Source organism: Hesperophylax consimilis, chromosome 1 (assembly GCF_061612785.1).
Source record: "Hesperophylax consimilis isolate HC1 chromosome 1, BYU_Hcon_1.0, whole genome shotgun sequence".
NCBI classification, from domain to species: Eukaryota; Metazoa; Arthropoda; class Insecta; order Trichoptera; family Limnephilidae; genus Hesperophylax; species Hesperophylax consimilis.
In genome coordinates this window covers 38,159,200-38,173,545 of record NC_142836.1, presented here as the reverse complement: position 1 = coordinate 38,173,545, position 14,346 = coordinate 38,159,200, and the positions used below count along the sequence as shown (strand labels likewise).

The window sequence follows — 14,346 nt, the reverse complement described above, 5'->3', positions numbered from 1 at the left end:
TACATATAATATTTACCTAGATGGGTGTAATAACTCCCGGGTTCTGGTGGATTTTTATCTGCGGTAAAGCAGTTGCAATCAGGAACTTCCGTACGGCAGTTGTTTTTCAGTTTTTCCAAATTTTCTGCGAGTTCTTTAGATATTGGACTCTCCACTTTAATGTTTTTTTTGTCCAAACTTTTTGTGTCTTTATTAGCGGCATCTAAGTCTTTGCCTGGAGTTGCTTTCTTGTCCGGGTTATCGGTGCTATCAGGATCTTCCTCCAATACCTCGTCTTTGGTCTGTAATCCCATACAAGCTCCATCCTTGAGATGATCCAAGGTTGGTTTTTTGGTGGAACCTTGTCTACAGCAAGAATATCCAACTTCGTTCTTCAATATTGCTGGTCCTCCGTCTCCAGCAAAAAGATACGGAGATTGTTCTCTCTTTATTGAATTATAATTAAAGTTCTTGTAGATTTTGTGACCAGGGGGAGAATCCTCTGATTTAATTTGCTCGATATAATACGGTTGATTGTTTGACATATATGGAACTGGTTCCTGCTGTGTTATTACACGATTCAGGTTTTCTCGTTCGCTTTGTTTTAATTCTTTATTTTCATTTTTATGAACTTTTTGAAAACCTGATTTGGCATCATATTGTTTAAACCCTGAATCCTCACCATAATTTGGAGCATTGCTTAATTGAATCTTTGTGATAAACTCCTCTGTTCTCTCATAGGGTGCTTCAGTCTTCTGATACGGCTTATAGTTTAACACTTCTTGCTTGATTGTGGATATTGGTGGTAAAGCTGTACTATTAGAAGTTCCTCTTGGAGGAATGTATAAAGGCTGATATGTAGCGTTGTTGTAAGAAGAGACAGCCTCTTGACTGTAATGAGGGTGTGAATTATTATTCCTGGAAGGTATTTGCATATTTTGGATTTGTTGTCTATAAGGATAAGAATTATCTCGTGGAGCTTTCTCATCACAGTACGCTTGTGGATCTGAGACCTCAGTTTTGGGGAAAGGTGGTTGCTTATTTCCCGTAGAATCTAGAGCCCTGCCTCTGAATTGATTACTTTTTTTATTGGGTGCGTTTACATCGTCATGACAAATAGTGATATTTTGATGATTGATATCGAATACTGGTCCTATTGTCATTTTACTTTGAAAATCTTTGTTATCAGACTCATAAGTAGAATTTTTTCCTTCGTAAGGGTTAGCTTGCTTGGCAAATTGTTCGCAAGAAGCACCGGGCTTTCTAGCTTGTTGCAAGGCTTGTTGTTGGCTGCCCTGGGTTGATGGAGCAGCAGATGGGACAGTCAACTTGTTGACTGTGTCTTGTTTAGTCCCTCCCTCCCACACGTGGTTGCCACCACCTCCGAACTCACCCCAACTTGGATTCAAGTTGTGGGTGTTAGGTACATAATTACCGAATCCGCGTAAATTCGCTTGATTCATGTGGTAATCATTTCGGAGATGGTGGCTATACGATAAAAAATGACCGGTCGGGTGTTGAGTATCTGCAATCGCCGATGACTTTAGTTGCAAGTCATCAGTTCTTTCAGGCGGCCCTGGCGGGTGGCCCTTGTCAGGAGGTGATACTCCTCCAGTGCCATCCAACGTACTTGATTGCTTGTTTAGAATCATTGTTTTCAGTCTTGAGTTCAAATTAACCCTATCAGCCTGTGAGAAAATAGGATTGTCGCCAGGATCTATGCGGCGATGCCAACTCCAAGCATCATGCTGCTGCTGCTGTTGCTGAGCCTGGTGTGCTTGATGTTGTTGTTGGGCCTGTTGCTGGGCCTGTTGTTGTTGGGCCTGTTGTTGTTGGGCCTGTTGTTGTTGGGCCTGTTGTTGTTGGGCCTGCTGTTGCTGGGCCTGTTGTTGTTGGGCCTGCTGCTGTTGTGCCTGTTGTTGTTGGACCTGTTGTTGTGCCTGCTGTTGTTGGGCCTGTTGTTGTTGCGTTTGTTGCTGCTGGGCTTGCTGTTGCTGAACTTGTTGCTGAGCCTGTTGCTGTTGTGCTTGTTGAGCTTGTTGCTGTTGCACTTGTTGCTGCTGAACTTGTTGTTGTTGCGCTTGCTGCTGCTGTTGTTGGGCTTGTTGCTGATGGTGAAGTTGTTGTTGTTGCAACTGCTGCTGATGTTGCTGTTGCTGCAGATGCTGTTGTTGTTTCTGTTGCTGTACTTGTTGTTGCTGCTGCTGTTGTTGTTGCTGCTGCTGTTGTGGCTGTTGGTGGTGATTTCCAGGTCCGCTAAATGCGCCTGAGTACCCGCTACAATTGAGTGAGGCTTGCTGCGGACCGCTGCTCGCCTGCGGGTACCCAGGCGAAGCGTTTCCCGACGGCTGGTTGTTCAGCGTCACCTGGTTGCTTGCCTGGTTGTTGTGCATTTGTCGATTCGAAGTTCCTCTACCATCTGAGTTTTGACTAGTGCCACCGTTGACAGGAGAGAAGGTCTCTCGCTGGGCGGAAGTGGCATTGGGTAACACAGTGGTGAAGGAGGTGGCGGAAGGGGGGCAGCCCGCCACAGAAGTGAAGCCTGCAGTGGGCTGTGCGTACAGCGGCATGGGCTGACTGTACGGCGTGGATTGGCCGTTCTGAAAGGCACTGCTACCAACAGAAGCCGGCCTGGAATGGCTGCCGGGCTCCAAGGTAGTGGGTGTCGTAGCGGGCTGTGGTGTGAAACTTTGTGAGTGTTGGTACTCGGCAGAGTATTGGCCACCTCCGTTACGAAGACCACCAGTAGCTGCGGGAGATGACGGTGCAGGTGCCTGAGAGTATGGTCCGCGCGGCACATTCGACGGTGGTCTCTGAGCTTGAAGAATTTGTACAGGTGTATTTTGTGGATAGAATGCCGCAGTCGTTGTATCAAAAGCGTTAGGAACGATATTTTGCACTGTGTATGTTGGTGTGCCTTGGTATAAGTGTGGTGCATTGGTGTAGCCGGCTGCATGATTTGCCTGATATTCTATTGAAGTCTGGCCCGTCTGAGGTGGGAGCTGTTGTATGAATTGATTTTGCCATCCTAGAACAAAATAAGTCTCTGGTTAATTCAGTGAAAATCAGCAATTAAGAAATTTAAATGCGTATTCTTACAATAAATTTAGATTATTATTTGAAATATAATTTTTTTTACCTTGCGATGGATCTGCCTGCCACATGGGGAACCTGTTGGGATCTCCTGCGTAGAATGGCATTGGTGCCTAAAACAAAATACCAAATGTTACAATCCTGATCGAGAAATTACAAATATTATTTTAGACTTGATTTCAATGTATGTGCAATAATAATAATTTATATATGGCACTCATACGTGAATTTTCTAAAAAAGTTATTTATCTTTTTCGCTGCAATGTGATTGCATTAATACAGTAATAAGCTCAGACCTATTTCAGATCCTTGTGGAAATTCACTAAGGAATTGCCTGCACGCAATTATTTTAGTTCATAGAGGAACGGCTGCACAGTCTTTTTCATACAATACTGAAATTTGGATTTGCGGCCAAAATACTTAACTAAACTGAATAATTATTTTTCTAAAAATCGTAAGGTAGCAAATTATCTTGTACGGAAATGCGCTAATTTATTTATTTAATTTTCAAATTGTAAAAGACAGGCTATTAAAGTAATCGATTTTTCACGATTTTTGAGGCAATTATTTGTGAGTTAAAGATAATTATTTTATCCTACCTACTATGTAATCACAATGAAATATAAAATATGATTTATTATAAAAGCATTTTGATGGTCTTAAATTAAACGACATATTTGCGTTGGAATACAAATGTTTATGTAAATTTAAAATTTTGTCCATAAAAACGTTTTTTTACCTAAATATTATTTTCTCATTTTATATTTGCATAGAAGGTTGCAAGGGATTATTTTTTCAAATTTTTAAAGGCCTAAATTTTATAATTTCAAACACAAATAAGTAAAGTAGCAAATATACATACTGGATATTTTTTTTATATATTTTGATCAAAAAAAAATATATTCCAAATTTAAGTTTTATATGAAAAAGTCCGCACAGCCGTCAGATCATTGTGAAAGGTCGCATATAAAAAAATATGCCTGCTATACACTATGGAAAGACTGGAAGAGAGGCCAAGCGCGAGAATGTGGTTAATCCTCTCGCCTCGCCTCGCTTCTTCGCTTGTGCTTCGTCCCATATAGGTTTTGTGCCCGGGTCAACGGTGAACCTCTATATTCCATATTCGGGTGGTCTCGCCGGTTTAGAGCGGGCATAAAACATAAAGTTTTGCGGCTTGTCTGAAGACCGAAATGGCCACAACGGGGTGTGTGGTGCGGTAGGGGTGTTTGTGGGGTGGTACTCACCGCGGGGTGGTGGTCTTGCTTCATCCCTGCGGCGGGGAGGGGGCTGGAGCCGGGGGCGGGTGCAGGGGAGCGAGTGGGCGGCGTGCTGGCGGGGGGCAAGGGGGCACCGGCTGATACCAGCAGGGAAGATTTGCGTCCTCGGTAACTCTGTAAACAAAACACAACATACTATTAATATCAAACACACGAATAACACGTTTGTTCATCATGCTAAATGCCCTGGCTTGTCTGCCACAGAGTCTCCCAGAACCACCTGATAGAGGTGCAATCATATATATCTAAATTGATAGAGTTGTCCTAACATGAAATCCGGGTATCATTTCGACGAGCTGGAGGCAAACCACGTGGCCATCTTTTTGGCACCAGGAGGGTTCGAGAATGCTTTAAATAATCTACGACATCAGTCGTACACTGCACGCCGAAGACTGCACATTGAAATAACCAGACCCTGCGCAGAAAAGTAAAATTCGCTAAAGTAAGGCAACAACTTGCAGAAGAGTCCATTGTGGAACTTTCTGAGCGAGATCGGAATGTTCGTAAAAACGGCTAAAAAATCCGAACCGCCTTCAAATCGGGTAGCGTAACAACGGTAAAAATGAGCGAGGTGGGTAAATTATAACACATTTGTGAAAGTGCCTAAATCAGTAACAAGCCCGAACTTTTGTTCACTCGATTTGCGAATCGTAGTTTTTTACGCAGCCAGCAATTTGCGCGCCATTGTAAAAAGGACTTGTAAATTGTAAGCAGATTTTATTTTCGCGGACTAAATGATGAAATTACAAAGCGAGTTTCCTCTATACAATAATAATATAGAAATAACAATAAAATCATTGATATATATTATGGAAGATGATCATATGTAATGTGGTACTTATTTGATTTGTTCAAACGTTAATACCTAATCGATATGTCCTCATCAACCATAAAAAACTGTAAACTGTTTCCCCCTTACTAATAAACGTGTTTTAAATTTTACATAGCTGATAAACAACCGTTTATAGTTCCATTATAAGTTGTGTAAAAACACGTTTATTAGTAAGGCAACTATAGTTTGAAGTGAAGAATAGCATTTGCTATTATGTGAATATAATGTGAGAAGAATTCTACAGATGCAGCAATTTGAGAAATCAACACGTTGCTGGCTACGAGCAGAAGAAACCGCAAAAGTTATTTAAAAACTAGGACTAAAATAGCAGCGGGTCAAAACTTTGGGATTCCCCGGAACACATATTATTAGATGATTCGGTTGTATTGTAGCTTGTAGCAGGGAGCCGACTCCAATGTTTACGTTTATTAAGAGGAAGCTACAAGCCAAAAATGTGTATTTTCTTGGTATAACTTATATCGTAGGTAATAGGCATTAAAATCGCTTGACAAACGGAGTTCGATTTGAAGCAAAAAAGTGGTTTTTATTTATTTTGTAAATAATTTTACAAAAAAACATAAAAATCAATCAAGTGAAACTGTCACAGATGATTTTAGGTATAATACTGTATTTTTTTTAAATTTCCTTTACTCGTTCATACACTATTGAAAAAAATATGTTTTTTTATTACTTTATATTTATATTTTTTATTGAGTAATTTACTTTTTTATTTGTATTCTACTCAAGCGAAGCGATAGTATAACCTTCAATTTATCTAAAGCATATTTTTTTTGTATTCATAATGTACACCAATTCGTTATAAAGATTGATCAAAATAGTGATTTAGCATTAAGCTTCGCCTTAATTGGCATAATATCATATTGCCGAGTGATTGATAAAAATATTTCTTCTTCCTAATACTATCACTATAAAGTAGAGCATGACCATTAAATATTAGTAAATTGTTACGTGATTGATATATATTTTGCCAGGGAATAGGGCATTTTCACTGTTTTTAAATTCTAGAAAAAAATTCGTAAGTGAAGGTATTTTAATTATATTTTTGTGTTGACGAATACATTTTCTACAAAATCAATAATTATGAATGGAGATATTAAAATGACACATTTTTAGTACTAAAAACATAATCAGAAATATAAACCTAAAACCTTCCACACCTTTTAATTCATAATTAAATTAATCCACATAATTTGTGAAAATGGCCCTTTTGGATGACACAACTTTATAAAAGATGGCTTTTGATTATATTTTGAATAAGTATGTAATGTGTACGCGTGTAGCACTACAGATTTACATTGTGAATATTAATGAAATCACGTGAGTGGTTTTTGTATTAATTTATGGTAAACACGGTACGTCCTGTACCTGCGAGGAAAATCATTAACACTACCGATTCCTATGTATAATTTGGTAGGTACTGAAAAAAGGTCCACAAATTGTACGTGCCTAGAGATTTACGATTGTCGCTACATTGAATTTAAAAACATTCATTTTGTGATCATGATCATAACTGTGGGAAATGTCTATTGTACTTTTAATACTGACGGAAATCAAAGTGGTAGATACTTTCAGCATCGCCGTGGTGAAACACCATCATTCGGGATCGAAACGTTCCTTGGAATGGCAATAGCCGTGTTCAGTGACTAGTTCTGAATAGCCAGGTACTTCTTAATATTTCTCCTCTCCATCTCATTTGACTTTTCTTCTCTATTGTTTTCAGGCTCTCAACGTAAAACAGATTGGGGATACCTTAGTCCCTCTGGCTCCGGGCGGTTGGAACTTTTGTGCGGTAATCATACCAGGTGGCGCAAAAGCCACCCCCTTTAGGAAGATTTTCTATTTTTTACAAATGGCGTTTTATGTCATCAAAGCAAAAAGAAAATCAAATGCAGTCGAACATAGCTGATATGGGAGCGATTGTAAACACGAAAAAAACGATGGGAAAACGCACGGAGATAAGACGAAGGGTCAATTAGTTCTGGTTATTTAAAATAGCTATAAAAAGTTAATTCAATCAGCGCAGTGTTTTAATTAAACATTGCATATTGTTAATTGGACAATATTACGCAGGATTTAACCATTGCGTATTGAACAAATACTACATCATTACAGATTTCATATTATATATCTATCCATAAACCAATTATCAAAATCTACCGAATATAGTTTAAACCTTTCTTATAGCATTGCAGATTGCAGGTTTGGTGACTAAAACCATCAAAGATAGATTGTTACATCTCAAAGACCAGGTTATTACATCTTAAAAGTCTAATGCTCTTACCATAGATTAATTAATTAATTAATTAATTATTTTGGCATAATTTATACATATTTTGCCAAAGCTTCGTAATTTTTAACTCGGTTCCAACATTTACATACTTATCGATGTCAGATGAGGTGGTTTTTACATTCATACAGCCTTATTAATAAGAAAACACTTCCCAAACGTTAAACGGTGTAAAAACATCACATTGTATAGAGACTGTACAATTTATATTTCGAATAATTACTAGTAAAAAATATCTTTAACTGGCTGCGAAAGAACTGGCAACATTGCAATTTGAGACACCTACGCATGCGCCATGCGCGTAAATTTCCCGCCAAAAGTTTTGATTTGTTATGTGTGATTCGAATCGATGTTTTTTTTTTCATAATTTCTCTTTAGACCAATTCGCTATTATATTAGTATAATTCAATATATTTACTGATATTTGTGTTATTTTCGTAGGTTTTAATCCATTAATAATCTCACGTTGTGAATTTATTAACGAGGTTTTTCTGTAAAAAATTAAATTTTTTATACTACTTATATAATGATTCATTCATTCTACTAGAAACTAGAAGCGTATTTGAAACCTTTTCATTAGGTACAAATTAATAACAACGAATGTAGATTATCCGAAATATAACCCGCGCGCCGGAGCACGTTTCTGATAATAATATTATAATATTCATTGCGAGAAAGCCAGACTTGCAGGAAATAAGCAGCTCAGATGATTCAGCGCTTTGCCGAGACAAAGGTACGCAAACCGCCAACTACTCAATATTTGTATTACAGCTCAACAGCGGAGGAATTGCATTTCTATACATCAAACATTAGTTTCAAACACAAAGCTTCATCGAATTATTTCTGGAGTTTTTCAACAAATTAAAAATGCAATGTACAATGTGCAGTTTGGAACTAAAATGTAGAAATTTATGCAATTGGAACTAAAAACTTTCAAATCTAGGGCAACACCGATGTACTAACTTCTATGATTTATTTGTTCTTCACATTACAAATTTTCACATTTGAGTTTGACAATTAAGAGGAAACTACAAGCCAAAAATGTGTATATTCTTGGTATATCTTATACTGTAGGTAATAGGCATTAAAATCGCTTGACAAACGGTGTCTAGAAACGTTCGATTTCAAGCACAAAACTGGTTTTTATTTATTTTGTAAATAATTTTATAAGAAAGCAAAAAAAAATAAGCAAGTGAAACTGTCACAGATAATCTTAGCTATAATAATGTATTTTTTAAAGTTGTTTCCTTTACGCGTTCATACATTTCTTTTGAAAAAATATTTTACTCAGTAGTTTACATTTATATTTTTTATTGAGTAATTTATTATTTTTATTTCTATTCTACTCAAGCGAAACGATAGGAAAACCTTCAATTTATCTAAAGCATATTTTTGGTATTCATAATGTACACCAATTCGTTATAAAGATTAATCAAAATAGTGATTTGGCATTAAGCTTCGCCTTAAGGGAAAAAGACATAATTTTTTTTAGCTTAAAATAAATTATCTAATACAATCATATTAAATGGCTATTTTGATATTTAAATGTCAGAAATTCAACAAAATCGCATTTAATTTTTATGATAATCTTACTTGAAAAGCGTAAAATAATGAATTAATGTAGTAATGTATGAGACCCAAAACGCATCGAGCATGCCTAATTACGGAGGCAATTGAAATCCACAAACATCTCATTAATATGAATAAAGACGACGGGGATAAGCTAGTTTTTGGTATCCAGTGATTGACGGCTACATCAAAACTAAACTCTGAAAACCATTATACTGAAATAGCCCTTCGAGGATTAGAACGAGCAAAACGGCGCAGCATCTACTCACGTAAGAACACTTATCGATCACACATCTGCCCTGATGATGACGCTGTCCGTAACCAAAACCTCCTTGATCACACTAGGAGGTTTTGCCGTAACGCTGTCCGAAACGTTGGCTAAAGTAGGACGTAACGCAACACGGCATAATTCCCCAAAAATAAATGACAGTAACAGTTTTCATATCTTTCTTTAATTTTCCTATGAGCCATCTTGATGTTGCCACCTTTTAAAGCAGTGCCATCAATTTCTGTCTAATATTAAAAATGTCAGCATTAATTTGACAATATATATTTACACATCTTATTTTCTTTGATTATATTGATTCTATTGATAAAGACAAAGGGTTATTGATCAACTGTAATAATACAATCACAAACGCAAGTAGGTATCCCTTCCATTAAGCATTTATAAATTCTACCAATTGAGATTATGTAAGTCAGCAACCATTCGCTGCAGGGCTTCTTGAAGCAATGCACCGATGTTGATATTCGAATAGAAAGATTTGACAAGGAATAGCTGTTACCTGTAAGTTTTATGTCAGAATGGAATAATTTGTTTATCTTTTTTTCGTTAAAAACAAAGTTATTTCATGATACATTTCACGTTACCCACTTCTCAATTCTCAATCATTCCGGTGCTATCGTAGGTAGGTTACTAGGACAACGTTTATTACCTACTTATTTTTCACTGGAGGTCACAAAAAATCAATACTGTTTTACGTGATAACACATTTAAGTCACAATTTTTTTACGGCAAAGTAATTTTGTTGACAAATACATTTTTATCACAAGTTTTCACACCCACCGGTTCAAAAGTTTTTACAAAACAATAATATTTATTTTCCTCGTGCTTTCGAAAGTGACATTTTAAAAATTAGAAATTATGTATGCGTTAAAATTGTAATAAGAATCTTATCAAATTCAGGTAAGCGATAAAGTGTGTTATAAACATACTTATTTTACACTGCGATTATTTTTATTCTATATTTGAATTGTGTGATACACTGAGAAAAATGAGTATTGCCGATTTATTACAGGTCATTTCCTAATAAAATATTAGTATATTAAGAATATATTGGAACACGTGTTCATGCAGATGCGATTATCCTGATAAATATAATGACGAAATGCGAAAATATTAGAATTTCTATGAACACGTGTTCCGACATCATCATTACACATTAGTGTTTTATTGGGTGACCGGATAAATGATAATGATAATGATAATGATAACAATGATAATTCATCACATCTTTAAGAAGTTAAATAAAGTCATGGTAAGTTATGAAAAAAAAACTTTATTAACTGGGTTAAGTAGGTTAGGTTGGGTTAAAAAAAATAAAATTTTCATCGTTTCTAATGACTTTTTAAAAGTGTGTTGAATTGTCACTGTGTTGAGTTATCGTGGAACCGTTTTATTGATATGTAGTTTGTTAGGAAATCAGTCTCGTTTTTAAAAGGAATACGAATAATTTCAGCAGATTTTTAACATTAATTGAGATCAGTAAGTTTTCTCCATGTATGGGTACATATAATCCTCCTTACTTACTTAATTGATGTAAATATTACGCGACGCGTAAGGTCGGAATAGTCAAGAAGCTTTAACTTTTTACCGGATCGGAATCGGTGGATTTAGTTAGAACGTTGGGAGTGTTGGAGGTCAATTGGAGATAAAAAGTGAAACCTGTTTTTTCGCTTCATGTCTCATCTAAATATAATACATAAATGGGTGGTATGGTTAAAGGTTAAAACAGTCGTAAACCCATAGACATCCAATATTTATACTTAAACCGGACTTACAAGCACCAAGCCAAAAATGTGTATATTCTTGGTATACCTTATATCGTAGGTAATAGGCATCAAAATCGCTTGACAAACGGAGTTTAGAAACGTTAGATTTTAAGCACAAAACTGGTTTTTTTTATTTATTTTGTAAATAATTTTACAAGAAACAAAAAAGTTAATCAAGTGAAACTGTAACAGATAATCTTAACTATAATACTGTATTTTTTTAAGTTGTTTCCTTTACGCGTTCATACATTTCTTTTGAAAAAATATTTTACTCAGTAGTTTACATTTATATTTTTTATTGAGTAATTTATTTTTTTATTTGTATTCTACTCAAGCGAAACGATGGGAAAAACCTTCAATTTATCTAAAGCATTTTTTTGGTATTCATATTGTACACCAATTCGTTATAAAGATTAATCAAAATAGTGATTTGGCACGTAAGGCTTAGCACGCACTTCGATTAAACGCAGCGGTTTTGGAATAGCTGTAAACGCAAAACCGCGCACAAACACGCGGTGCGGCTGGCGTTTTTAATTAATTCTATTTCATGGAGCTGGGTTCAATTGCAGTGCGTGCTAAGCCAAAAGCTAAATGCTAGATCATAAGGAGGTTTTGGCTGAGTCCAACTATAGATACCAACCCCGAACCGGCGCGTAAATATTTCAAAAGTAAGACGGAATTTATCTATTGTGGAGTCGTCGAGATATACCAATGCAAAGCGTGTTGACTAGGTAAGTGACACGCCAATAAATCAACATAATTAGACATAATAAAATCATGCCTGATCCTACACAAAGGACATTTATCGACAAAAAATAATACTACAGCGCTGACTAAATAAATAATTATTGCAAATTGATCGTTTTAGCGTTTGACGGTTGACGGTTGTCGTTTGATCGCCTGACGTTTATTTCCAGTCAATTATTATTATTATTATCATGAGTTAGTACGATCACGCGATTATTTGCAATTTACAAGGCAGTAATAATGATGAGTAGGTAATGTTTTCCTTGAATGTTATGTGCATTTTTATTTATCCACGTTAATGTAGTTATATCAATTACTACATATCGGGGACACACGAGAAAAACATATTACTTCAATGTCATGTAAATAATATATGTAAAGTCGGATCATGTCAGGAGTCAGAATAGCAAAAGAGTATGTACGAGACTATGCATGAATGTGAATGAAGCAATTAGCGTGTGCCAAGAGAGAGTTGTGTAGCGGTATATCCTCTCTGCCTACCCCTAACTAAACTAACCTAATCTAACACTATGGGGATATACGACCAGAAATGTTTCAAAATATATATAGGAGTACCTATCAGCAAGTCCCGTTGCAAGAAGACTTTAACAAGTGATTCCTGATCACATTTAGAGTAAAAATCACACGTCGCCACTGGGATCAACCTATTTCATCACGTGGTACGCACTTCGTCTCGTTCCTGCAGCATTGTATAGACGACGGAGCGCATATCACGTGATCCGTTGCGACGTGTGGCAGTGTGATCCAGTGGCGAAGTGTGATAGAAAAATATTTTTGTTGTTGTTTTACAATTGAACCGAACAACAAAATGACACTTACATTTTTTACTCCAAATGTAGTCAGGAATCGCTGGTTAAAATCTTTCTGGGGCGTATCGATATAGGCATATATTCTAAATTATCGAAGAAAGCAACCACTGAAAATTAATAATCGTTTTGTTTATTTTTTACTTTATTCAAATTCATATCATCATTTATAAGGTTATTACAAAGAGATCTAACACAGGTTAATAGATTTCAGATAAACATCCCTAATCTTAGGTAGATACGTTTAGAGTCTGAAGCAAATGCGTTTTGGGGAGGTGGGAAAGAGAAAGGTTGGGAATTGCCTGACTATTCAGATTTGTCCACTAAACGTAAGTGTTTTTGCTCGAATCTGGATGGTGGTCTTACATTATGGCGATACTGAGAGTATAGGTATACCAGGAACCAGGGTAAATAAACAGTACCTCATATCTACTTGCCTATTACAATTCGTGAGAAGGTATTTGAAAAAATGTCAAATCCATAATTATTGGAATAAAAACTATTTTTTTTTACTATGTAACTCATGTAATGCTAAACTTGTCTAGTCATAGATAAAGGCTATATATTTTTTTTTTTACCTTTCGCGGTTACAAGAGATATAAAAAAGTAATATTTACTCGGTTAAAGGTGTTATTTAAAATACCCCACTTGTGTAAAAAACGCTATAACCTACACGAAAATTAGTATACATTTACTTAGGTAAAATGTAATTGTGGGATAATCGTATAATAATATATATTTACATTTAAATGATTATTCCATAGCTTCATAGAACATGATGAAAATTACGTTACGAGCTGAGATTCTTGCTTTTTGCTTGCAATTATTTAGTAAAACACACAAACAGATTTTCTGCTGAAACAATAATAAACACATTTTGACCCGTGAACACGATGCAGAAATATGACGAAACACGATAACAGTCAAGTTTGCATCGGCACTTATCATTATTGCAAGTTCTCAGAAAGTAGGTGCTGACAATGGTGACCCCTGCTCAGTGACAGCTACACAGATATTTACGTACATCAAGTTGATATCTGGTAGTAATCCTGAATCCTGACCACGCAATCCGACTATAACTTTTCCAGGTCTAAACCGTTACCTAGCTACCAACTCCTAAAGCAGGGCCGCAATTGCGGCTCGTGACTTTTTAGCATTATAATTTTTTTTTTTTAAATATTGTAATTTTTTTCATAATTCAATATTTTGTACGAAGATTTTCATGAAACTGGTGCAGCACACCAACAAAAATTAAGAATCCTGAAAACCTTCATTGCAACAGATTGCATTCAAATAATATTTTCGAATAAACGTTCGAATCAATTACGTAAGATTTTTAATCTTAGCGCTCCGACATACTAAAACGTCACGAGTCGCCACTGCGGCCTTGCTTTAGGTACTAGGTCTATGTAGCTAGGTTTACGGTTTAGACCTGGAAACAGTATTTAATAATAATTATTAAATATCTCTATTCAACAAATCACAACAGCCAGGTAAACTGCAAAACCAATCAGCCATGACCTACACTCGTATTACAACTACCTTATAGTCTACCGCTGACAGCTAGGTTCTATTCTCTCCTTCCTTCCCATAAATGACACGTGTAACAGAATGAGAGATCTCAACTGAGCTCTCAGCGGCTGGACCATACTCACTTCGACC

At 36.2% G+C, this 14,346-nt stretch overlaps 1 protein-coding gene across 3 annotated transcripts in view; it reads right to left on the bottom strand.

Annotated features, from left to right (window-relative positions):
- Positions 1 to 14,346, bottom strand: part of Tet (Ten-Eleven Translocation (TET) family protein) — a 110,046-nt gene that overhangs the window by 10,144 nt on the left and 85,556 nt on the right. For all 3 annotated transcript variants that reach the window (XM_089633406.1, XM_089633425.1, XM_089633415.1), the window contains 3 exons: positions 4,317 to 4,463; positions 3,119 to 3,185; positions 17 to 3,007 (listed from right to left, as the gene is read on the bottom strand). In XM_089633406.1, coding sequence (XP_089489532.1) covers positions 17 to 3,007; positions 3,119 to 3,185; positions 4,317 to 4,463 — 3,205 coding nt within the window. The remainder of the gene's footprint in view (positions 1 to 16; positions 3,008 to 3,118; positions 3,186 to 4,316; positions 4,464 to 14,346) is intronic.